Source organism: Mus caroli, unplaced genomic scaffold (genome assembly GCF_978045245.1).
Source record: "Mus caroli unplaced genomic scaffold, Mus_caroli_1 scaffold_10, whole genome shotgun sequence".
Taxonomy (NCBI): domain Eukaryota; kingdom Metazoa; phylum Chordata; class Mammalia; order Rodentia; family Muridae; genus Mus; species Mus caroli.
Genome location: NW_028227265.1, coordinates 44,254,868 through 44,279,976, shown reverse-complemented (window position 1 = coordinate 44,279,976; position 25,109 = coordinate 44,254,868). Strand labels below are relative to the sequence as shown.

Here is a 25,109-nt window from a genome sequence, read left to right as displayed (position 1 = left end):
GGCCTGTCACGGGCATGATTCCTCAAGGGGACACCTTGGCAGGGCCTGTCAAGGTATTCGCCATACACATTATAACACCGCTTTACAACCCATAACAAGAAAACTACAGTCCTTCTAGCCATTTACAATCTGAAGATGAGTGGAGACCAATACATCAAACCTGATGTGAAATCGCATGAATAAGTACAAATATATGGGGCCGAAGCTTCTGGAGAGTGACTGCTTTGTTGGTGTGCACATATGCTAGAGGGGTCATAGTAAGAAAAGGCAGGGATGAACATTATCATCAATCATGAGGGAAATACAAATTACAGCTACAATGTACTTTCATGTGCACCCATATAAATGTCTATAGTACTAAGTGCACACATACATACAACAGAGGGAGAAAATATAGCATGCATTGACTAGAATGTAGAGAATTCAGATCCTTTGTGCAGTGTAAGTGAAATGGAGCAGACGCTGCTGAAATCATTAAGGTGAGCAGGGTGTGGTGTCTTAAACTGTAATTCCAGTACTCAGGAGGCTGACACAGCAGGACTGAGATGAGTTGGAGACCAGGATAAGTTACAGAACGAGTTTAGGCAAGCTTGAGTAACAGCCTCTGTCTCAACAAAACAAAATCCAGAGAGGTGACTAATAAAACATAATTATGTAATCCAGCGATGCTTTGAGCACATAGTCAAGAAAATGAAAAGTGGCACTCACTCCAGGAGAAGCTGTGTGCTGTGCTGTGCGTGCCCTGAGAGTGAGATTCCTTCCACCTCAAGTAGAAATTCCTTGAAATCAGCTCCACTCCCTGATGCTGGGGCTGGCCATAGGAGTTGCTTTGCTAATAGAATGAGAGTAAGATTTCACTGGGCCAATGCCAAGCTAGGCCATAACTGTTCCTGTGTCACTGCCACAAGAAGAGAATGAGAGACACAGTGCACATCTGACGTCACTGAGGGCTGGAGAGATAGCTCATTGGTTAAGACCCAGGTCCAAGGCCAGGTGTGGTGGCACACACTTTTAAACAATACATGGGAGGGAGAGGCAGGCAGATCTTTGTGAGTTTGAGGGCAGCCTGGTCCACAAATCCAGTACCAAGACAGTCAGGGATACACAGAGAAACCCTGTCTCAAACAAATAAACAAACAAACCAACCCTAAAAAACAAAACAAAAGGCACGGGTTCAATTCCCAGAATCCATATGGCAGCTCACGACCATTATAACTCCAGTGCCAGGGGATTCAATACCTTCTTCTGGCCTCTGTGGGCACTGTACACATGTGCACAAATATACATACAGGCCAAATGTGTGTGTGTGTGTGTGTGTGTGTGTGTGTGTGTGTGTGTATTAAGACTAACTAGCTCAATGATCTCAAATAGTGGTCTGTAGGTAAATATTCACAAGTAGCTATCTAGACTTTTTTTTAAAAGACTTGATCTGCAGTAATTGCCAAGTTGTGTGATCAAAATACTGATTTTCCCAGGCTAGTGTCAAGGGCCCATCATGAAGTTACTGAGTGATGAGATTCAGTGGCCTATCACATAACACTCTAACTTCTGAGCCTAGCTAGCGTGCAGGATTCTTCTTTAGTAATCTCATCTTATACTATGCTCTCCCTAGATCAGTCTGCTCACACTCACTGGTTCTCAGGCCATAGCTAATGCCATCTCCCATGATTCCCCTCTACAGCTCCTGTTCATACTGGCTCCTGCTCTCAGAAGAGCTCTAAAGCTAACTGGGTTCCTCAATTTGTAAAAACTGGAAACTATCACAAGTCAATCCTGTATCCCCACTGTCGCCCTCTTCTGAGCTGGTAAACATTCACTAAACCTGCTCATGACAGATCCGGTCCACAAGAAGCCTCCCTCATGCCAGGAGCTTCTAGTGGTTGCTTCTTGCTCTGAATTCAGTGTGTCCCTGTAAGTGGTCATATGACAACTGCACACCTGGCATTCAAGTGTGTTCTGCAAATCTTGTATGTGCATTCCATCCAGCACAATTATTATACAAAATAATACAAGTGTTATACCACAAGGATCTCAAAAAGGGGATTTTAGGGTGCCAAAAATTATTTAGCTATTGTGATGATTTGTATATCCTTGGACCAGGGAGTGGCACCATCTGGAGGTGTGGCCTTGTTGGAATAGGTGTGACCTTGTTGGAATGGGTGTGTCACTGTGGGTGTGAGCATAAGATCCTCACCCTAGTTGCCTGGAAGTCAGTCTTCCACTAGCAGCCTTTGGATGAAGATGTAGAACTCTCAGCTCTGACTGTGCCTTGCCTGCTTGGATTCTGCTGTGCTCCCACCTTGACGATAATGGACTGAACCTTTGAACCTGTAAGCCAGCCCCAATTAAATGTCCTTTATAAGACTTGCCTTGGTCATGGTGTCTGTTCACAGCAGTAAACCCCTAACTAAGACAGCTATTATGGGTTTGCAAAGGGCCAGAGGACAAACACAGCTGCACTCCATTGGGAGGAGGACACAGTGAGTGTGCAAAAGGGACTAAAAAGGCCTGCTGGGGGCAGATGGTGATGAGAACTAGGTTGGAAAGCAGCAGTCTCTTGTATAAGACACACATATGTGCAAAATAATCCCAAGTTTAGAAGACATTATTTAGGAAACAGTGAAGCAGGTTTCCTACATCATTGATTGTGGTTTTTCAAGTGTGTGGGTAGGGGGTTTATATTGCTCACTGAAGGTGGTGAGGTGGCAAATGTCTGTTATAGCAACAGCATGGAGGTGATGAAATATGCCTTTCACTCCTGCAAATAGGTAACATTTCAGCCCATGGAGGCGCGACCCCAAAAGACTGCCACTGTCATCCAGGATGCTTCCTGAAAGCAGGGGCAGAAGCCAGAGGCTGACCTGGTGAGGAGTTCAGCTGCTGTGTGAGTGATGGGGGAAGGGCAGGATACTCAGAGCATCACAGACAGCTCCTTGTGGGAAGCAGCCATCAAGACTACAGAAAATGTGACCACAGAGGCACACACACATAATCCTAGCACTCAGGGGGCTGAAGAAGGAAGATCAAAGTCTGAGGCCAGTCAAGGGCTACATAATGAGACCTTGTCTGAAAAACAAACAATGAACAAAGCTAGGTGGTGGCACATGCTGTAATCCCAGCATGCGAAGGCAGAGGAAAGAAGATCAAGACTTAATGGTCAAAGTCAGCCTCACTGCAGAACAAGTGTGAGGCCAGCTGAAACTTGTCTCCCCTCCCCCCCCCCAAAAAAAAAAACAAGAATGAAGAAAGGAAGGGGCTAAGCTGTTGCAGGATTTTCCCTGTCCAATCACATAGGGCAGCAGGAGGCCTGTATTTGGACAGGGAAAAGGGAGACAGTGCTAAGAGTTGCAGAGTCAGAGAGCCTAGGAGGGAGAAGGGAGAAGGAAGATGGTGGGCAGATGTGAACCAGTATGGCCCTTAGCCAGCCGCAGTTATGGTATTATAAGGTTAGAATAATTGGGATAAAGCTCTTATCATTATCAATTGGCTCTGAAATTATTGAATTGACTTCTTGTAAATTGAGAATTTATTGACACATAAATCTGATTGGTTAATTATAAGCTTTAAGAGTTTTGATTCTACCAGGTAAATGGGTGTTGAAATGGCTGACTGTGGGGTGGGCAGTCATTGTGTGGGCCTGGTGGCAGAGAGCTGCCAAGGAACTCGGAAGCTCTGTGCCAGAGAGACAAAGGAGTTCAGAGAATCATGCATGGGCCATGGTGGTCCACTAGAGCGGGAACGTGATCCAGCCCTGCCCGGGAGTTGGCGGGTTGAGAGAAGCGGGAGTACAGGGAGTTGATGGGTTCATTTTTAATATTTCCTTGCAACAGTAAGGAGGGAGGAAAGAAAAAGAAAGGGGGAAATGTCAGAAAAAATTCAGAAAGAATTGAAAATCAGCTACCATATTCAGAACTATCCAGAAAATATGTGATTCCCAGAGAATGATCATTCTTAGAGGAAAGAAAAATTGGAGGGGAGCTTGGAGGATGGGCGCACACCTAGTGAACCAATGTTAGTTAGCATCTTAACTGAGACAGAAGGCTGGTGGACAGTCTTTCTAAGCTCCATAGATTTGCTGTAACCTCTTCCAGGAATCCACACTGCCAATTGCACTTGCCATGGGCATGAGACTGTCAAGACTGGAAAGTAAAATTATGTATACTTTAGGCTGTATGAAATTTAAGGGTCTTTAAGATATCTTGGAAATAATAAACAAGAAGGGCTGCAGACATGGCTAGGTGGTTAAGAGCCCTTGATGCTCTTTCAGAGGACCTAGATTCCAGCATCCACATGGAAAGTTACAACCGTCTGTAACACTAGTTTCAGGGCATCTGATATCCTCCTCTAACTTCTGTGGGTACTGCACACATATAGTTCATAGACACATAAAATAAAAAAGAATTATATATATATATATATTAAAAAAGTCATGTACAAGAGCCAGTGAGATACTCAGTGGATAAAGGTGGTTGCTCCCAAGCCCAGTGATGAGTTCAGCTCCCAGGGCCCATACAGAGGAAGGAAAGAACTCCTAGAAGCTACCCTCTGACTTCCACACAGCACCTAAGGCATGAATTGTGCCTCCCTGCTCCCACATACATAAATAAAGGTTATAAAAGCTTTAAAATGTATACAATGACCACTTGATGTGCTGAAACCTGGGGCCTAACAGAGTTTGTACTACCCATATTAGATTCCATTCCGCCCTCATGACTATCTCCATATGAGCAAAAATGTCATGTATCACTATTGGTCTAAATTCTAATGTAGTCTTCAGTGGCTCCAGACCCACTTGCATGACTCCGCCCTATCCTGTCACATACGTGTTTTCATATGTAAGTCAGTGATTTCTCAGAGTGTAAGGATGGAGGTGGGTGTATTGAGTAGCTTAGACCCTAGTAGAATGGAGTACTATTAGAATTTAGTCTGCCCTGAACCCTGTTCAGCAATCCCCTAGAACTATTTTGTTCTGCTTAGACAGGTGGTTTGAAGTACAGTTAATCCCACAATCTTTTAGGACAAATGGAGCCTGCACTACAAACCCATTACATAAATAGCAAGCCAAAGGCCACCAGTCTCCATGTGAGAACTTTCTTACATCTATCCCCAAACTCAAAAAATGCTAGGTCTCAGACAAGTAACTATATTGCAGTGTAGAGAGAATGTCTTGTAAGAATTACCTGTCAATTAAAAAAAACCCTATAGTCAATGAACTGAAGCAGGAAATAGGAGGTGGGACATCCAGCAGGGAGAGAGGATTCTGGGAAAAAGTGAGGCGCAGGGGGATTCTCCTGGAACTCTGAGAAGGAGATGGATGTAAACCAGACAAGTAGCTGAACTCAGGGAGATGGACATAGGAAGACAAGGCAAGGCAACCAACCATATAGCTGAACCCAGATTAGAATAAAAGGGATAGTAAGTTAAAAGCAAGTCAGAGTACAAACTGAAGCTTATAGCCTAGGCACTATTAATAAATAATCAGTTGTTATTGCTGGGAATTAAGTGGTCAAAAGAAAAACTCAAAACTTACATCAAGAGAACTAGAGGTGCTGCTGAAAGAAGAATTTTGTCAGTGTACCAGGACCCTTACCTTCTAGCCAGCCCAAAGTCAATGATCTTAATTTGATGCCCTGTCTGGCTGACACACAATATGTTCTCAGGCTGGAAGAGAGAAGGAGGAAGTTATTTTACCATTATTACCCTGGCTGAGAAAGCCTTCAGCTTTCTCCCTTATTGTCCACAAGCCTCTGTTTTCTAGACAACAAGAGAAGTAAATGGCTCAGGATAGTTGTATAGGGTAGATAGGAAATAAAAATAGATGACTGCACTAATGAAGTGGTTTGTGTAGGGAGCTGGAGACTTACTTGGCTCAGAGGTTAAGAACATGTACTGCTCTTGCAGAGCTCAGTTCCCAGCACCCATGGTGGACAGCTCAAAACCACTGTGCAGCTCCAGCTCTAGTGCATCTGACAGCATCTCTTGGTCTCCATGGACAACTGCACTCACATGCACATTCTTACACAGACACACAGACATACACTCATAGACACAGACACACACAGACACACACACACAGACACACAGACACACACACACCCCAAATTAAAAACAAAATCATGTTTTAAAGGCATTGGTATAGACTGTGAGGCAGTAGGACTTCTGTCCTGTGGAAAGGGAAACCCTGTTCAATACCTTCTGCTGCTCACCAGGAAAGAAACCGGGACAGCAGCCAGAGCTTCTCAGTCTTCAGGAGAAGTCAAAGAGCCAGATTTTTGGTATGAAGATTCCATGTTTTAAAATGTTGACAGTGAGATAAAATGTAGACAAACATGTATGATGTGATAACTGAAGAGCATGCCTCTGAGATGGAGATCTGGCCCATGACCCGTGAGACCACTGCTTTGGGATAGTGCTTCTAATCACTGGCTGCATATTGGAACCAGAAAAGCTATGTTTATTTTATTTATTTATATATTTTTTGGAGATGAGGTCCTCTTGTATTCCATATTGGCTTTAAATTTGCAACACAGTCAAGAATGGCCTTCAACTCCTCATCCTCCTGCCTCTATCTCTGATTGCTGAGCTTACAGATGTATGACGTCACATCCAGTTTCATGTGGCGCTCAAACTCAAACCTAGGGCCTTGTGCATGCTAAGGCAAGTGCTCTACCAACTGAGCCACATTCCCAGACCTTCATCAGGGACGTTTTTAAAAATCCCAGTGCTCAGGTTCCCACAATTTCAGGAATAAACGCAAAGCAATTGGTCACAGAGCATAGGGCTCTGATTGATTGGTCTGGTCACAGAGCATAGGGCTCTGATTGATTGGTCTGGTCACAGAGCACAGGGCTAGCTGGATATGGTACACATGTCTCAACCCTGGCACTCAGAAGGCCAAAACAAGGAGAATTCACAGATTTGACGCCAGCCTGGACTACAATAGTGAAATTCTTATCTCAAAAAAAAAAAAAAAAAAAAAAAAAAGGGAGAAGGAGCTCCTAGCTTGCAAAGGCACCATTCCCAGCAGGTATCTGCAATTGTGCAATGATGGCTATGACCCATTGGATTGGAATGGTGGCCTTGACACACAGGATGCTCAGAAGACACCTGCCAAGGCCTGACATAGCACTCACCTTGAGGTCCAGGTGCAGGATGTAGTGCTGATGCAGGTAATGCACACCCTCACAGATCTGCCTCGTGAACAAGACCACATCCAGCTCAGTGAGGTGGTACTTCTCATCCGTGATCCGGTCAAAGAGTTCACCTCCATCCACACTGCCAGAGAAAAGTCAGAGCCAGGTGTCAGACTGAGGAAGTCCTCAGAGGGGCTGAGAGGAGCCCATCCAGGTGTTCCTAAAGTTGGTCACAGCCTCCTGGACACCCAGGGCTGGTTAAAAGTGCTCTGGTGGACACTGCTGCTACATAGGGTTTTGTTGGGGCCTTTGCTCTGTCATATTCCCTACCACTGCATGCTAGCCCATTCTAACACAGACCTCCCCTTTTTCTCTCCTTCAAAGTCACACCTGCAAGGTCTTTTGCTACTGTTTTTCTGCCAGTGTCAGAAAGCAGCCACTTTCAACCCCTGTACCCCGACCCCCATGGATATTAGCCCAGAAACTTAGGATACACAAGATATAAGATACAATTTGCTAAACGCATGAAACTCAAGAAGAATGAAGACCAAAGTGTGGACACTTTGCCCCTTCCTAGAAATGGGAACAAAACACCCATGGAAGGAGTTACAGAGACAAAATTTGGAGCTGTGACGAAAGGATGGACCATCTAGTGATTGCCATATCCAGGGATCCATCCCATAATCAGCTTCCAAACGCTGACACCATTGCATACACTAGCAAGATTTTGCTGAAAGGACCCTGATATAGCTGTCTCTTGTGAGACTATGCTGGGGCCTAGCAAACACAGAAGTGGATGCTCACAGTCAGCTATTGGATGGGTCACACAGCCCCCAATGGAGGAGTTAGAGAAAGTACCCAAGGAGCTAAAGGGAACTTCAACCCTATAGGTGGAACAACAATATGAACTAACCAGTACCCCGGAGCTCTTGTCTCTAGCTGCATATGTATCAAAAGATGGCCTAGTCGGCCATCACTGGGAAGAGAGGCCCAATGGACACGCAAACTTTATATGCCCCAGTACAGGGGAATACCAGGGCCAAAAAGGGGGAGTGGGTGGGTAGGGGATTGAGGGGTGGGTATGGGGGACTTTTGGGATAGCATTGGAAATGTAAACTAGGAAAATACCTAATTAAAAGAAAAAGAACTGTACTGGCTGTTTTTGTATAAACTTGACATGTTTGAGTCATCAGAATGGAAGAAGCCTAGGTTGAAGAAATGCCTCCATGAGATCCATCCACCTGCATTTTCTCAATTAGTTGTGAGTAGGGGAAGGCCCAGTCCAGCATGGGTTCTATAGGAAAGCAGGCTGAGCAAGCTAGGGGAAGCAGGCCAATAAGCAGCACTCCTCCATGGCCTCTGTATCAGTTCCCTGCCTCCAGGTTCCTGCCCTGTTCCTATTCTGACTTCCTTTGATGATGGACAGCAATGTGAAAATGTAAGCTGAATAAACTGTTCCCTACCCTAAAAAAAAAAAAAAAATCTCTCTGTGCAAACAGTTGTTTGATGTGGGAACCCTGCTGTTTGGGGGTAGCCTAACAATAGGGTTTCAAAATCAGCTGCTTAGGAGTTCCAAATATTACCCACATGGGCATGGGCCCCGAATGAAGCCAGGAATCACCATGATCTGGATACTACCTGTGACCCACAGTTCTTATCCTAGTGCCTGGGAAAGGTAGGTCAGGAGTTCAGGCCCATCCACAGCTACATCATGATTTCAAACATGGGCTACATGAAACCCTATCTCAAACAAAGTAATGAATGAGTTAAGTAACTGAAAAATTAAAAAGAAGCCTACAGAGGAAAATTAGCCACGTGTGAGACAAGTTTTTGTTTCTCCAAATACTTTGGCCAATCCCAGTGATTGAACCCAGCATCTCATATATGCCAGGGAAGTACACTGAGCCCTGTTTCTCCCGCTTTTGATGATTGTCTGTTATAACATTTTTTTGCTCTTATTATCCCTGTCAGAAGGTGAACAACAACACAAGTGTAAAGATAAATGGCCCCTAGTTGATGGCTTCCATGCCAAGAGTCAGTTTCAGGTCTAGAGAGAAGGCTCAATTCCACAGACAGAGTGAAGTGCAGTGAAGTGAAGTGAGCTATAGTACACTCATACACAGAATGAACTGCGATCCACCCCAACACAAAGTGAGCTGTAGTACCCCCAGACACAGAGTGAACTGTAGAACACCCCACATAGAGAGAGCTGCAGATACTTCTGCAGACATAGGTGTGGATCCAATGTAACTAGATTCTTTATATTTTCATGAAAACTAGATATAAATATTTTCCATTTTCTGTCTACATTTTCTAATTAACAACTGTTAATCCTTCATACAAAATCACTAAAACATGTTTAGGACAAACTAGCATAACGTCTGCAAATCAGATCAGAAATGCTACACACTGGCTTGTGACAAAAGGACTTTGTCTTCCAAGTTCCATGCTCAGGTTCAAAGGACCAGACCAGGGAGGGTGGCATGGCTCTGGGCATGCCTGTGAAGAGCAGAGAAGGAGAGCTTGGCTTGAATGAAGGCTCTCAGTTTGAGCCTTGAGCCCACCCTGAAGGAATGCCACCATCCCATTTCCGAGATACTTACTACTCCATGATCAGAGTGAAGCTGTTCTTGCTCTCAAAAGCATCATAAAGTTGGATCAAGTTTACGTGGCTGAGCTGGTTCATGATGTTGACCTCATTCTTCACATCCTCCTTGTGGGACCAGAGGGAAAAAATGGGTTTTCCAAGAAACAGGAAAAGAAGCTACTTGCATCTCCCAAGATGTGTACACATGAGGATGTGCACATGCACACAAACACAATCACACTCACATACACACTCATATTCACACACATCCACACACAGTCACATACACATATATATTTCCACTCACACACTTACATATATACACTCACATATAAAGTCATAATTCATACACACATATCCACACACACTCACATAAACACACAGTCACACATACATATACACATTCACTCACATACACACAGATGTGACATACACAGAGAGACATACACACACACACACAAACACACACACACCTTATGCTTCTTTCAACCCCTGCTCTCACATCAGGTCTCCTTGCCCCATCACCCAGATGTGTTCTTCTAACAGAAAGGACCTTGCATCAACCCACCCACTCATCTCACAGACAGACAGGCATGTTGGCAGAGCCACAGTAGGCCTTTCACACAAATGAGGTCTGGACTAAGGAATGTGGATAACTTAGTGTATGGCATGAATCAAGGTGAACGGAGAGAGAAGACATCAAGTTTCTGCTTGGCATGGAGGGGGCTGGGTACTAGGGGCTGGAGGAGGGTACCATGAGGGAAATAAGAGTCTGGGCCTTGGCTAGAAGGATCTGGCCTGGAGCAGATGCCTCACCCGGTCCTTTACGTTCTTCACTTTGATGATCTTGGCTGCCAGTGCAAGGCCTGTAGACCTCTCTGTACACCTGTGCACCTGGCCAAACCGACCCCTACGGAGACACAGGGACACAGTGAGCTGAGGCGATGAAAACCTCACCTAACTATGAGAGTTGCCATTGCCCTCCTCTGTACACACACCATGTGGGCTGTTATCTTAGTGATCATTCACCCCTGGATAACCCAAAGTCTAGAAACTCACTTCTTTACCACCCATATCATGTTTAGGCAGTGAAGAAGTGAGAAAACAGAAAGCCGGTGACGATATAATAGAACAAGGGGGAACATGTTCCAGTCCCAGCAAGCAGCAGAACTCAGCAGCTTCAGCCATGTGGCTCTGGCTTTAGAGTAGAAGTGGTTACTGGGACAATTGATGCTGATTAGCTGGGGCTAAGAAATTATCAGTGATTAAGAAAGAAGACAAAAAGCATTCTCACTTTACCATGGGCTGGCTATTCTGGATATGGGACTATCCTCCTTATCCACTCCATATCATGCCAGCCTATTTACCACACCCATGCCTAGTACTTCTGCTTCCTTTGGGATGTCCTACTTTGAGGGCCTCCTGCATCTCTCCTCCCTTACACATGCAGCCATCCACATCCTAGGAACCTCTGTTCCTCCTCTATGCAGGTCAGCCTTGGTGGTACAGTCTCTGCCCCTCACCCAGGCAGATGCTGCACTTACCCTCCTAAGACTTCATGTTGGGATACCGTGTAGCCTGCTGAGATCAGGGTATCTTTGATGCTCACTACCCGGTGTTCAAAAGGGGCTGGGGGTGCTGCGCTGTCATCTGCAGAGAGACAACAACAACAAAAAAAAATCTGCGAGTCTCCTTCAGGTAGCTTCCCATCCTAAATGTCAATTGAGTTACCAGATGGCAAGCCCACTGCCCTCCTTACGGTCCCAGAATGTCAAAGCCCTGTCTCTAGAATTATCCCGATGGAGCCACACACTTGGCAGAAAAGGCAGCCAAGCTCAATGGGTCAGTGAGAAGATTTTCAAGAGGCGGAGGCTATATTTAAAGGCAAAGGAAATAGAGGAGTGTGAGAGGAAGGAGGCTGGAAAGCAAACACAGTATCCTCACCTCTCAGCCTTGGTCCTCACACAGCTAATCTCAGTTAGATCCCCGAGAGCAGGAGAGCCTGTGTTGGAGCCCAGGATGGGCATCTATCCGGGCATGGGATGGTGACGGCGAGGGTTAATGGATCGAGAGGGGAAAGCAAAGGGCAGCTAGCACTTGGGAAGATGGGGGGGAGGCATTTAAGATTGGGTTTTTCTCTTTAATTTTATTACAGAGAGAGAGAGAGAGAGAGAGAGAATATGTATACATGTGTGCATGTGTGCACATGTGCCTGTACATGCTATGGCACACATGTACTTGTGGAAGTCAGAGGATAATTTTCAGGAGTTGATTCAATTCCACCATATGGACTCCATGAACTGATCTCAGGGAATCAGTCTTGGCAGCATCAGGTCTGTTGAACTGGCTTTTGGTTTTCGTTTTGATTGGGTAATATGAATGCTTAGAAATGTCACATGGAGGGGTATGGGGAACTTTTGGGATAGCATTTGAAATGTAAATGAAGAAAATACCTAATTAAAAAAATTTTAAAAAGAAATGTCACGTGGAATCATTTTTAAAAAGGAAACATACAGCAATCACAAACCACAGTAGGTTTTATGTTGTACAGGGATCAAACCTGGGGCTTCAGCTCTATGTATACTAGGCAAACATTCTACCAACTGAGCTACATCCCTGGCCCTCCTGTTTTCTGCATTCTTACCTGCCTTAATGTCAAAGGATGCTAATGGTGGAACACTCAAGCAGGGAAGTTGCTTTGAGAAACCTAGCCAGTTCAGCCTCAGAGGCTCCTGCTTCCCAACCACCAAAGCTGACTTACGGCCCAAGTTTAGTCCTTCACATTCGGTATCTTGGACTCTAGCACCAGAACTTACTATCCAGAGCCTTACACTTTCTTAGAACCACGTCATTGATGGGCGGTACAGTAAGGCTTCCAGACACTCACCTTACAAATGTGCACAGACTTACTTACCTAGAACCACAATGGCAGCCTCTGCAGCAGAAGATACCCTTCCAGCTTCAGTTCTTCCTGGGCCCTGGGCTGCGTGGTCCTTCCCAGGCTCAGGGCTCACTGCTCCTGGGTCTATGCCTTGCTGCAGGTCTGTGGTCCCAACAGTCTCATCTCTCCAGTCCCTTGTAGCCAAGCTTGGTCTTCTCATAGGCTCAGCCCCAGGCCCTGTCTCCTTCTCTGCACTCATGCCACCATTGTTGCTGCTCCTCTTTGGCAGGGGTGGAGATGGTCTGGCTCCTTTAGGGATCTGGCCTTCTAACACAGTCCCAGGGCCTGGAGCTTCTGCAGAGCCAATGGGACTGTCACTTTGGGTCTCAAGCAACTCCCCAGGAGTAGCCATCTCTTGCGTATTGATAGGGATCCTAGGCAGAGAGAAATACGGTCCTGAGGTTCAAAACAAGGATCGTCAGCTGATGAAACTCAGCAGTAGAACATTGTTTAGTCATAGTTAGCTTCAACTGTCAACTTGACATAAGCTTAGAGTCACCTGGAAATAGAAAACTCCCAACTGAAAAATTATCCAGATCAGACTAGTCTGAGGCCACATCTATGAAGCATTTTCTTAATTGCTAATTGATGTAGGAGGGTCTAACCTACTATAGATAGTACTATCCCTAGACAGATGGCCCTGGGCTATATAAGAAAGGTAGCAGAGATGCGGAGATCCACAGCCAAACAATAGGTTTTCCTACAGAAGAAGGGAAGGAAGGATTATAGGAGCCAGATGGGGTCAAGAGCACCACAAGAACATGGTCCACAGAATCAATTAACCAGGGCTCACAGAGACTGAACTGACAATAGGGAGCCTGCATGGGTCTGACCTGGTCCTTTGCATGTATGGCATGCACTGTTGTTGTGTTGGGGTTTTATTGCAGTGAAGAGACACCATGACCAAAGCAACTCTTATAAAGGGCAACATTTAATTGGGGCTGGCTTACAGTTTCAGAGGTTCAGTCCATTGTCATCATGGCAGAGCCCAAGCAGACATGGTTCAGGAGAAGGAGATACAAGTTCTACATCTTGGTCTGAAGGCAGCCAGAAGACTGTCTCTTGTGTACTGGGCAGAGCTTGAGCACTAGGAGCCCTCAGAGCCCACCTACTCCATGACACATTTCCTCCAGCAAGGCCACACCTATTCTAACAATGACACCCCTCCTAGTAGTGTCACTCCCTATGGACCAAGCATTCAAACACATGAGTCTATGGAAGCCAAACCTATTCAGTTTGTATTCAGCTATACAGTTGTGTAGCTTGGTGTTCTTGTGGGAATTCTAACAGTAGGAGCTGGGGCTGTTTCTGACTCTTGCCTGCTTTGGGGAATCCTTTTCCTCCTCCTAGTCTTATGTAACTTGTTATGCCATGTCTGGTTGATGTTCCTGGAAGACTTGTTCTTTCCTGAAGGGAAACAGAGAAGTGGATCTGGGAGAGGGACTTGGAAGAGAGGTGGGAGAGGAAACTGTGGATGGGATATAATATATGAGAGAAGAATAAATAAATTAATAAAAGAGAGAGAGACAGAGAAAGAGAGAGAAAGAAAGAGAGGGAGAGAGAGAGAGAGAAGAGGAATGTATGAAGTGCTCCTGTGTTCCTTGAGGGTTCATTCTGAGAGAGCACTAAGTGAAAGGCTTTCCCTGGCCTGTGGAACTTCTAAGAGTTTATTGTTTTGGAAGTTCCTCCTGCTAGGCTGAGGTATTGTGTGGGGACAGTAAGAGAAACAGTGGCCTGGGGCTGAGCCTAACTTCTCTACTATTGTGTGAGTAAAACTGGTTAAGATTACAAGTCAGTGGCCCACACCTTCCATGCCCAGAGCTTTAGTGGTAGAGGAAGGCTCCATCCCCAGCTACACACACACATACACACACACGCACAAATATATATATATATACACACACACGCGCACATACACGTATATATATACACATATACACATATATACACATATACACACATACACACACATACATATACGTGCATACACACATATGCACACATATACACATATATACATGCATGTACACACACATACACATACAAACATATACACCACATACATACACATATGCACATATACACACACATATATATGCACACATACACAGATAAACAGATATACACATACACACATATACACACATACACATACAAACATATACACCACATACACACACATGCACACATATAAACATATAACACATACATATACACATTCACATATAAACACTTATACACATGTATACACATACAGACATATATATTCACATTCATATATACATACATACAGACACATACATATACATACACACATACTCACATCTACATGCACACATTCATATACACACATATACATACATGCACAGGCAGTAAACTCTATGTTATATGTCCTTTATCTGTAATAAAATGGAAAAAGAAAAACCACAGGGCTTTTCTCCAGCAGCTGAAAGCCCTGCCCCACTCTGAGGTCTAGGCCTTTAAGAATGGAGGTTGACCACAGGTAGTGCAGCTGAGAGATGTGGCAGCCTGATGAAATTAAACACTGGGCAAGAGTGCTTGGAACTAGATATTCATCACCGATGGTAGAGGGATGAAGGTTGGTATCTAAGCTAAATCACCCTGAGCCTATCTCAGAGCAAGAGATCCAGAAAATGTGACAAGCCAATTGATGGAGGGTTATCCAGGTGGTCAGTAGGAAAGGCCATTGGACATTGCAGGCCTCTCTGGTGTTCTCTTCTAGTGGAGTAGGAGGTGACCCCTGTGTCGTGCAGCTCTATGTCATGCTTGGTGTCTAAAGTCTCTTACCCACAGCACAGAATGCCTACCACAGGCATTGCAGACTAATGATAAACTTTGTGCTGCCAAGATCAGATATGGTCTCAGGACACCTATAGAAGCAGCCCCTTCTCATCAGAACTGACACTTAATTTTCAATCTCCTTTTCTCAAAAACAAACAAAAACAAACAAACAAAAACAAACAACCACATTCTAGGGGAGGAAGGGCAGGTGGTAACCTCCTCACTTCCTGAGAACTGCTTTAGGTCTGGTGTGTCTGAAATTCAGCTCAGGGCTGCTATTGGGATGGAAAGTCCTTCTCACTGGGGGGGTTTTGATGGACCCACAACAAGTTACCACATTCAGAGCACACGGATTTAGTAAGCTGGTCTCAGATCGCAGCTTTGCCTATGGTGAGACTCTGAGCCTGGATTTCACCATCAGAAGAACAACAGGACAACCTTCACATTCTGGGGATGCTGGGAGGATAAAGTGATGCCCACGGAGGGCGGCACCAACGCTGGAGTGCTGGAACATGCTGGAGTGGAAAACAAGAACTCTCCAGTGGTACCTGAAGACCAAATGGTACCAATGGCACCAGACCAAAGGGACCAGAGTCTCTGGGCTGATGTTTCTTTTTAATCCCCACTCCCTATTCCTAGGTAATTCTTATAACCAGCAGGTGGACACTAGTGCCCCAGGATCCCAAACATAAGCTCTTCCTCCTGTGAATCCAATGAAGCTCTCTCTATGTGATGGTCACCAAACATGTGCCACTGGCCCATTGGCCATGCTGTTAATTATACCCACAGCCCAACACAGAAGAACATCCTTACCTGGGAAGTGCATCACCACTGTGAGTGTTACTGTCTGGAGATAGTGGCCCTAGGGGCTGAGGGTGAGGCCCTGAACTCAGCCTCATGGCCTCTTCTGAAAGCCAACAGTCAGGCTTGCTGGATGAGGTTCCTTGACCAGCACCTTGTGACATCTTGAGGCTAGTGAGGACCTCACTGATTCTGTCGATTGCTACGGACAATTCCAGGGTGGCTCCAGTGTTCTCACTGGCTGTCTCAGGAAGCCGGGATTCTGCTTCTGTGGGTAGGGGTACTTGGCCTGGGTCAAGAACTTCAACTCCCTGCCTCAGTGAGGCTCCTGCCTGGGTTAGGTCAGCTCCCTTCAGTGACGTGTTGATGATAAGAGGCAGCCCCTCCACTGTTCGCACAGGTACGTCCTCCTGTTGGCTCTCTACAAGATAACAGGCTGGGTGAAAACACACTCTTTAGGAGACACCGATTACAAGGAAAAGATGAGCAAGCATATACGTAAATCATCCCATGTACCACACGCATAAAACCCCCAAACTGGACATAACCCACGCTGCCATCGGGAACGTGTCCAGACGACGGAACACCCACCCAATGGAGTGTTGTACACCCATTTTTACGATGAGAGAACAGAAGTTTGAGAGATGGCTCAGAAGTTAAGAGCACTGACTGCTCTTCCAGAGAATTCAGGTTCAAGACCCAGCACCTAACAATTGTCTATAATCCCAGTCCCAGAAAATCTGATGTCCTCTCTGGCCTCCTCAAGGCACACAGACATATGCAGCCAAAACACCAATACACGCTGGGAAAAGAAGGAAGGATGTTTGTGAGTGTGTACATGTGTGTAAACAAACAACTACTTATAATGTGTTTATGTAGACTGGACCACACAGGAAGCATCTTAAATGATCAGAAGTAAAGACTTTAAAGAAGGTCAGAAGCTAGACTTCTCTTATCAGACCTTATTTTGTCAATTTGACTTTAGAACCCTAAAAATATTATTAAAAAAAAAAAGAATTTAGTTTTCTTGAAATAGCATCTCACTGTGTAGCCCTGAGAGATCTGCCTACTTCTGCCTTCTGTGTGCCAGGATTAAAGGTGTGTACCAGCATGCCAAGCATGTAAAGTTTTAAAAAAAGAATTAACTTTTAAAAAATGCAATCCAGCTAAACTCTTGTTTTGTTCTTTTGGTTTTTTTTTTTTTTTTTTTTTTTTTGAGAAGGGATCTTTGTTGTAGCCCTGGCTGTCCTGGAACTCACTCTGTTGACCATGTGGGCCTTTAATTCAGAGATCCATCTGTCTGTCTCTGCCTATCGAGTGCTGGGATCAAAAACCCCCTGACCAGTCAGTCTAGCTAAACTCTTAATTCCATCACTCTGGGGATGGAGGCAGGAAAACCAGAAGTTCAAGTGGAGTTTGAACTCAGCTACGCAGTGGAGTTCAAGACCAGTGTGGACTACATGAGACCCTGTCTCAAAAAGCCAAACAAAATTAAGACAATCACACCACAGGTGGCTTGGTTAGTACTTTTATTCTGCAGTTAGAAGTAAGCGGTATAGCCACTTGCCTTCCCGCAGCGGCCTAGAGGGGTCAGCTTGCACACCTCCTGTATTCAGTACATGCTTTCGCTTCACTCCAGCAACTTCTGCTTGCTCCTTGTTCTAAAAAACAAAATAAAACAACCAAACATAAAAACACTGTCTTTCAGACTTCAAACATCTGCGGACCACCTACAGCATGCTTAAATATAGTTAGGTTAGTTCATATGACCCACAGCAGTGTTAGGGAACACATAGTATACCACTCTGGAGATAAAGACACTGAGGTAGGAAGAGTCTAGTTTCAAACCCAGAATCCATGACCTTTCCAGTGCCTCACTGAATGGCTAGGGAGCTGGGGTCTCCTGAACTAGAGTACAAAGGTCTTAGGCCAGGAATGGAAAAAAACAAAACAAAACAAAAAAAAACCTCAATCCTAAAACATCAACTTAGATCAACTATTCATGCTGCTATAGTTCTGGCTGAGACTGGATTCCAAAGTCAAATCTATGAACCACCACAGTCAATAGCTAACTTCAGCTTAGGAGCTAAGCAACCGCCTCCAGCTGAGTTTTGTCATTTGGGCCTAGAGTTGCAAAATCTTCTTTGTTTTCCAAAAGAAACGTTTTGGTTTTTGGTTTAATCAGATTTTAGACTTTTTGTTTTAATCAGATTTTATTAAGGCATAAAATTAAATAAAAATTAATTTATTAAAGTATCACTTGTATATAACAAATTATACATATAAGTTATAAACTCTTTGTGAGACAGAGTCTCACTCAGTATCCCTGACTGGTCCAGAGCACTCTATAAAGACCAGATACACAGAAATCCACCTGCTTCTGCCTCCTGATTACTGAGATTAAAGGTGTGCACCCCCATACCAGTTCAACAAATGTACAATATAGAATCCTGCCACCCTGATCCCTAGAATTTTAAGTCAAAGCTTTAAATTTTCAGTGTTGGAAACCAATTAAAATCATTTAATTGCTGCAGATAAAATATATCTTCAGCTGTTTAATATCTCTGTGCTCTCCAACAAGGGCTCAGTGGCTGAGGCAGGATAAAGAGGCCTGTTAGTGGCTGGTCATATCTACAAGGGACCAGGGAATTGTTAACCAGAGCTGTGCTTTGACTTAACACTGGGAGCCATACTTGGGACTCTACTGGTCAAAGGTTCAAAACTCCTGGGGTCCCCAACAATAGGTAGAAACCTTTTCTGGCGAGCTCCCTGGCCACAGAGTGACCAGGACCAGTATAGGGCTTTGAATATGTATATCAGGCCCTGGTCTCTAGCAGACTTTTTAGTTTTAAAGAAAAGGAGCAGAGCATCCCTGTGGACCAGTGGTCAGCAGCCTTACACAGGGGCTCTTTGACACTGGTCACTGTTTCAAAATCGCTCTATAGATGTTGAGTACCTTTTGTGTGCTGGACACACGTTTCAAAATATTTCAGGTTAGTTCCCTAATCTTCCTGTCCACTCTTGAAGGCAGATAATATTAACTAATGGGATGACTCCTGATTTACAAAGAGAAAGCAAGAAGTTGAGGAGCTGGCCAGGTGTTGGAGGCAGAGTTTAAACAAGCGAGTTTGATTTGAGAGGCCAGGTTCCTGCCTCACTGCTGCTCAGCTCCCAGGCAGAAGTTAGCCATGACTGTGGCATCCCATCTCCCAAGCATGATTTGACCTTGGAAGCCAGTCTCAACCAGAACTATAACAGCATGAATCGTTGATCTGAGTTGATTTAGGATTGAGTTTTATTTTTCCACCCCTGGCCTAAGTCCTTTGTCCTTCAGGGCAGTTCTCCAAAGTCCTCCCCTCTCCCAAGTCCCCCTGCCTGTTTTTCCTGTGCCTCTCTCAGTCCTGCTCCCTTCTCACTCCTTTGTGGCTCCAGGGCATGAGCCGCATCCATGGAGATCACATGACAACTTGCAGGAATTGGTTCCATCCTTCTACTATGTGGGTCACAGAGTCAAACTCAGGCTTTCAGATATTACAGCAAGCATCATTACTCACTGAGTCATCGCCTAAGCCCAAGGACATGAAATTTACTCCATCTTTCCCTCCTTCTCTCCCTTTCTCTCTTCCCCTCCCTCCCTCCCTCCCTCCCTCCCTCCCTCCCTCCCTCCCTTCCTTCGTACATATATGTGCATACGACACAGTGCACGTGTGGAGGTCAGAGGATAAAGTTCTTTCTTTCTGTTATATTGGTCCTAGAGATTAGATTCAGTTCATGAGGTTTGGGGGTAGTCATCTTTACCTACTGAGCCATCTTGCCAGCCCAGTTTTGCTCTTTAATAACACGGACCACACATAACCCAGTGTCCAGCACATAAAAAAAATCTATGCTAGCTGTTATAATCCTCACGTCATCAGTGTGACCCAGACCTGTGCAGCAGACAGCACACTCTTCCTTCCTCTGCAGGATCTATCCTGCTACTCCTGTTTTGGAAATTAGAGGCTTTTCTACAGACTTCTCCGTCAGTAGAGGCCAACTTGTACAGCCTGTCCTGAGGCAGACCCTGTTGGCTCAATCTGTCCTTTTCCTCCTTTTCTTCTGTACAGGATGGTTTCTGTGCCCACCCATTTATGAGGGCTGATGTCCTGAAGCCTGGCTATGTTGGACCCACCTGCAATTGAGCCCAAAGATGAAGGCAGCTGGCTTCTTATGGTAATCTAATTCATTATTACAACTAAATTAATGTTAGTGAGCACTTTAGAAGATGAGGCAGGTGGTAGGTGGTATGCTCGGACTATAGTCCAAAGGCAGAACACCTGTCTTGTATACATGAGGCAGTGGTCAGTGCTGGGACTATAGTTCAAAGGCAGGCCACCTGTGTTGTATACATGAAGCCCTGCGTTCAATCCCCAGCATCACCACCAAAATGTAATATAAGAAAGTAACCAAGCCCTGACATAGTTTCCAGATTTAACAATGTCAGGGTGTAGTTCAGTTCTACATATTACTACACTCCTACTCTCTTACGAGACAAATAGGGGGTCTCTAGATATCTCTGGAGTCTAGATTTGAGCAGTACTAATATGTTAAAGACCCGTGGCTGAGCCTCAGTTCACAGAGTTCTCTGAACTGCACATTCATCCTTGACAAGTTAAAAACTTCATGTCATGATCCAGTGAAAATTTGACATTCTAACTGAAAGATAGAACCCAAACCAGCAGACAATCACTGATAACGAGAGTTAAACAAAAAGACCAGGGAGAGACAGCGGGGCAATGCAGACAGGCATTGTCCTGACTACCAGCACTGACCATCACTTCATGTATACACCGTGGCAAACATGAAAAGACAGTTCTATGACTTCCACTGTTCTCAAAGGCTTCTATAGTTACAGAGTGCAGTTAATTCTATTATTCTACAAATACCTTTTATAAATAAAAAAGGGAAAGGTGTAAAACAAAATAGGAAAGTTCATGAACAGGCAGTTCACTGAAAATCTAAAAGGTTTTAAACCATGTTCCATCCATTAGTAAAAAAGATGTTAAAGCTTTAAGATATGTCTTTCTGTCATCTCTTGGGGTTTTTTTTTTATGAATTTAAAAGAAGAATTAGCTTTATAATTGCTTCACTAATTGCTTCACTTGTGCCTGATTTAATAAGGAAACTGTAAGAATTTTAAGAAATGTAAGACATTCAGGGATGATTGAATAACAAGTTCAAATAATAGCAAAATTGTTTACTTTGGTGATATACTAACAGCAGCAAGGCTGTGTTTCTGAGAGAGCCCCGTCTACTTGTTGTTTGCTTGTTTGTTGTAGTGTTGAGTTTGAAACATGGGCTTTGTGCATGCTGGGTAAGTTCCCCTTTAAGCAATACCACTCATTCCAACTTGATCCTCTCCCATAAGGATAAGAACGCTAATTGCCTCTAAAAAGCCCATTACCCAACATTTAAATTCCCTTCCATTCTTCTTTTCATTCCGATGCATGAAAAATGGAGTCTTATGTGTATTTTAAATATTTCAATATTTAAAACTTCAAAAACACTTAAAAAAAAACCCACCTTAAGGCACATTCACCCCACAGTATCCAGGACAACACAGGAAATGTAACATTTGCCTCCAGCCTTGGAGATTTGTACATGATACATTGTACGGTATAGTTCCTAATACAGCGTGCTTTGTAAGTAAGTATGTCCCCAGGAGGGGTAGAATTCACTCCCCACACTCGGGAAAACTAAGGAGAAGGCTCTTTACTGACGGCACTAAGATCCTTCAACATGACGCTATGGGGTTGCTAGGATGAGGAAACAACGACTGGAGAATTAACAGATGAGGTACAAGCATATAAAAAGTCCGTTCGTCGTTCTTCTAGCTACTTGAAGGACTGAAGACGACAATGCCTACTTTACTTGCATAAATTAAAAAACGTTGTTAGAAATAATTTTCACCTTTAGTAGTCTGTCCCCTTCTGTTCTTACATGAACGTACTTACTAAAGGCTGCTGCTGTCTGCAGTACTAGGAAACCCAGCGCACTGTGCCCAGCCTCCCGTGAAGAGAAGCCTTGAGGATGGAGCTTTAGTAAATACAAGACTGGGTTCAGGCTCTCTAGCCCGGAGAAGGAAAAAATGAAAAGGGAGATAGAGGAAAGAAGTTAGAACGATGAGAATCCTCGGGCAAAGAGAGAGAGCGAGCACTTGACCCGACAGCTCTACAAGTCATTAAATCAGCACCGCTCCCCATTCCCCCTTTCTCCTCTCCTTCCTCTCCCTGAGGTCAGACCTCAGCACTCACAGCTAGTTTGTCCCTCATGTCTCGGTTGCCTGGAGTTGCCCAAGGATCCATTCTGACTGGACCACCACCTCATTCTTTTTGTTTTTGAAGAGAATGTGGATCACTGGACTATGTGGAAATCCATCTATGGTCTTTAAATTTCCATCTTTCATTTCCTCTACAACAAGACACAGAATACACAAGGAAACACTGTCTCCAGCTCTCCTAGGAACCATTTCCTGACCCAGTTCCCCATCAGGGTCTCCGGAAACCACTCCAGCCAGGGCAGGGAATCCAGAACCAACCTCCTCGGGGCTATCGGCCAGACTGCCTTTTCTCCCAGGCACAGTTCCTTGCATGATGAAATCAGCCACCTTCGAATTCTGGAATGTGGACCCTACTAAAGTAATAGCCTTGTCCACAGCCACCACCATCTTGAAGAGGGCTTCGAGCCTGGCACCATGCTGGGCACCCTCCTGCCGCACAGCCCTCACCAGCTCCAGGACCTCAGGCCACGCGGCCTGAGCGGTGGTTGGGGGAGTACTGCCAGGCCCTGCCAGACTCAACTCCCGGGGGGCCTCCAGCCGATGCAGATCTTGTTCCAGGTGGTCCATGCCTTGGCACACACACTGCAGCTTCTCTGTGACATCTTCTTGGAAATGCAAGAGTCTGTCGACCTTCTCAGTCAGCACATTAAGTTTTTTGTCCATGGTGGCTAAGCAGGCTCCGCCCAACGCTGGCAGACCGTGGGGGGCCAGACCCTCTGGGTCCTCCTCTGAAACTCCTGACATCCCAATTCTGGTTTGCTAAGGGCAAAGGCAAGGAAACTGAAGCACCACGGATCTGCCTTTCACTTTGGTGCTAACATCGGGAAGGCCATTGTCCTCCGCTGGTAAGAGCCTTGCTGCAGAGCCTCAGCCTGCCCTCCTGACTGAGCTGTTTGGGGGAACGGAGAGGGCCAAGTTCTCTGTGTTTCTGCCTTGTCTATCTTGCACTCAGCCACTGAGAGAGTGACTGGCTGAGTTTGGCCCAGGCCCTTCTCCTGGGGCCTCTTTGACATCATGGTAACAATTAACATTCCTTTTTAAGAGGCTGCTGACTGCAGATATTTTAAGAGTCTGCCCAGAGAAGGCTGGGGCTCATATAGCTCTTGCTAAAGAATGGAAGAAAAATGTCTTTTAACATGCAAACAGGGAAGGGGAATCCACGAGAGCCAACCCTTAAACAAAGAACTGGAGACAACCAAGGAAAGCTGAGAATTAGTCTTCCCCAGGGATGAGCCCTAATTGGTTATCCCACACCAGGTGGTCGGCCCTGAAATAATATGCATACAACTATTGCTAAATAAACCAGTAGAGTGTATTTATAGATGTATGTGTTTTTATACATAAAATAATAACAATAAAGAAAACGAATTTGAGAGGGACTGAGAGGGATTGGATGGAGGAAAAAGAAAAGGGAAATTATATAACTGTAATTTAATTTAAAAGAAAAATAACAGGGTGCTGTTGGTGCATGCCTTTAATCCTAGCAATTGAGAGGCAGAGGCAGGCTGATTTCTGGGAGTTAGAGGCTAGCCTGGTCTAACAGAGGGAATTTCAGGACAGCCAGGGCTATACAGAGAAAACCTGTTTTGAAACAAACAAACAAACAAAATAGAATAGAATAAAATGCAGAAAAACATGTCCTCATTTACATACAAATTCACTTTGATCTCTAAAAAAGGATAAAAGTATGTATACTAACAAACTGTCTTAAAGTAAACTCCTTTGTGATTTATTATCCCTACAGGAGTATCTCCTCAGCTGGACTATGCACAGGGGTTTTCAGAACTCCAGGCGCTGAGGAGACGGAATCCCACAGCCACACATACATTTAATTCCCAACACAAGGCAAGACGAAGGCAGAGTAACCTATGAAGCCCCGCCATCCAGCTCTGCCTTTAACCATCATGAAATGTTAATGTGTCTGCAAACTAAAAATGAGCTTTCTGTTGCTGTTCCATCCTGTTTGGATGGTCCATGATACGTGGATTTGCACTGTCTGTGGGGAAAGTCTACAGCTCACGCCTCTAGCAAACATGCTCGTGGGACCCCCATCTAAACACAGCTCTGAGAAACAACAATCTAGCATGCTCACTAAGGGCAACCCCACAAGTCATGTTCCTTAAAAAAAAATACCCTCTGCCGACATATACCAGCGACCTCCTGGCTCCCTGTAATGATGATGATGAACAAATCAGACAACAGTGTCTCAGGTTCCAAGCTCTCTAGTGTCACAGAGAACAAGGAGGCCTGTGTTCCTGTGCTTTTCAAACACTTCCAAAAATACTGTGCTTGAGTCAGCACCTGAGGTGGACACATTCAGGTCGCAGCTGGTATGGGACACAAAAGAGCCACGGATGTCCCAGGCCAGTATGGCAACTTTCATGCAGCCCCTTGAAGGAAATAGCAGGGCCCGAGAGGAAAACATGCCCAGGCTACACAGGCACATGGTCCCGAGGGTGGTTTTGCTACATACAGGAAGGCACCAAGGGAAGGGGGCTTTGGTGTCCCCCCAGATTCCCTTTACTAAAC

At 44.9% G+C, this 25,109-nt stretch overlaps 1 protein-coding gene across 1 annotated transcript in view; it reads right to left on the bottom strand.

Annotated features, from left to right (window-relative positions):
- The window catches only part of Mylk3 (myosin light chain kinase 3), a 35,420-nt gene extending 11,878 nt beyond the window's left edge, over positions 1 to 23,542 (bottom strand). The window contains exons 1-9 of the mRNA XM_021170588.3: positions 22,839 to 23,542; positions 17,832 to 17,925; positions 16,277 to 16,685; positions 12,635 to 13,035; positions 11,265 to 11,370; positions 10,537 to 10,630; positions 9,737 to 9,846; positions 7,134 to 7,275; positions 5,591 to 5,661 (exon numbers count right to left, since the gene is read on the bottom strand). Of these exons, the coding sequence (XP_021026247.1) occupies positions 5,591 to 5,661; positions 7,134 to 7,275; positions 9,737 to 9,846; positions 10,537 to 10,630; positions 11,265 to 11,370; positions 12,635 to 13,035; positions 16,277 to 16,685; positions 17,832 to 17,925; positions 22,839 to 23,324 (1,913 nt within the window). The 5' untranslated portion in view covers positions 23,325 to 23,542. The remainder of the gene's footprint in view (positions 1 to 5,590; positions 5,662 to 7,133; positions 7,276 to 9,736; positions 9,847 to 10,536; positions 10,631 to 11,264; positions 11,371 to 12,634; positions 13,036 to 16,276; positions 16,686 to 17,831; positions 17,926 to 22,838) is intronic.
- Positions 23,543 to 25,109: the final 1,567 nt, after the last annotated feature.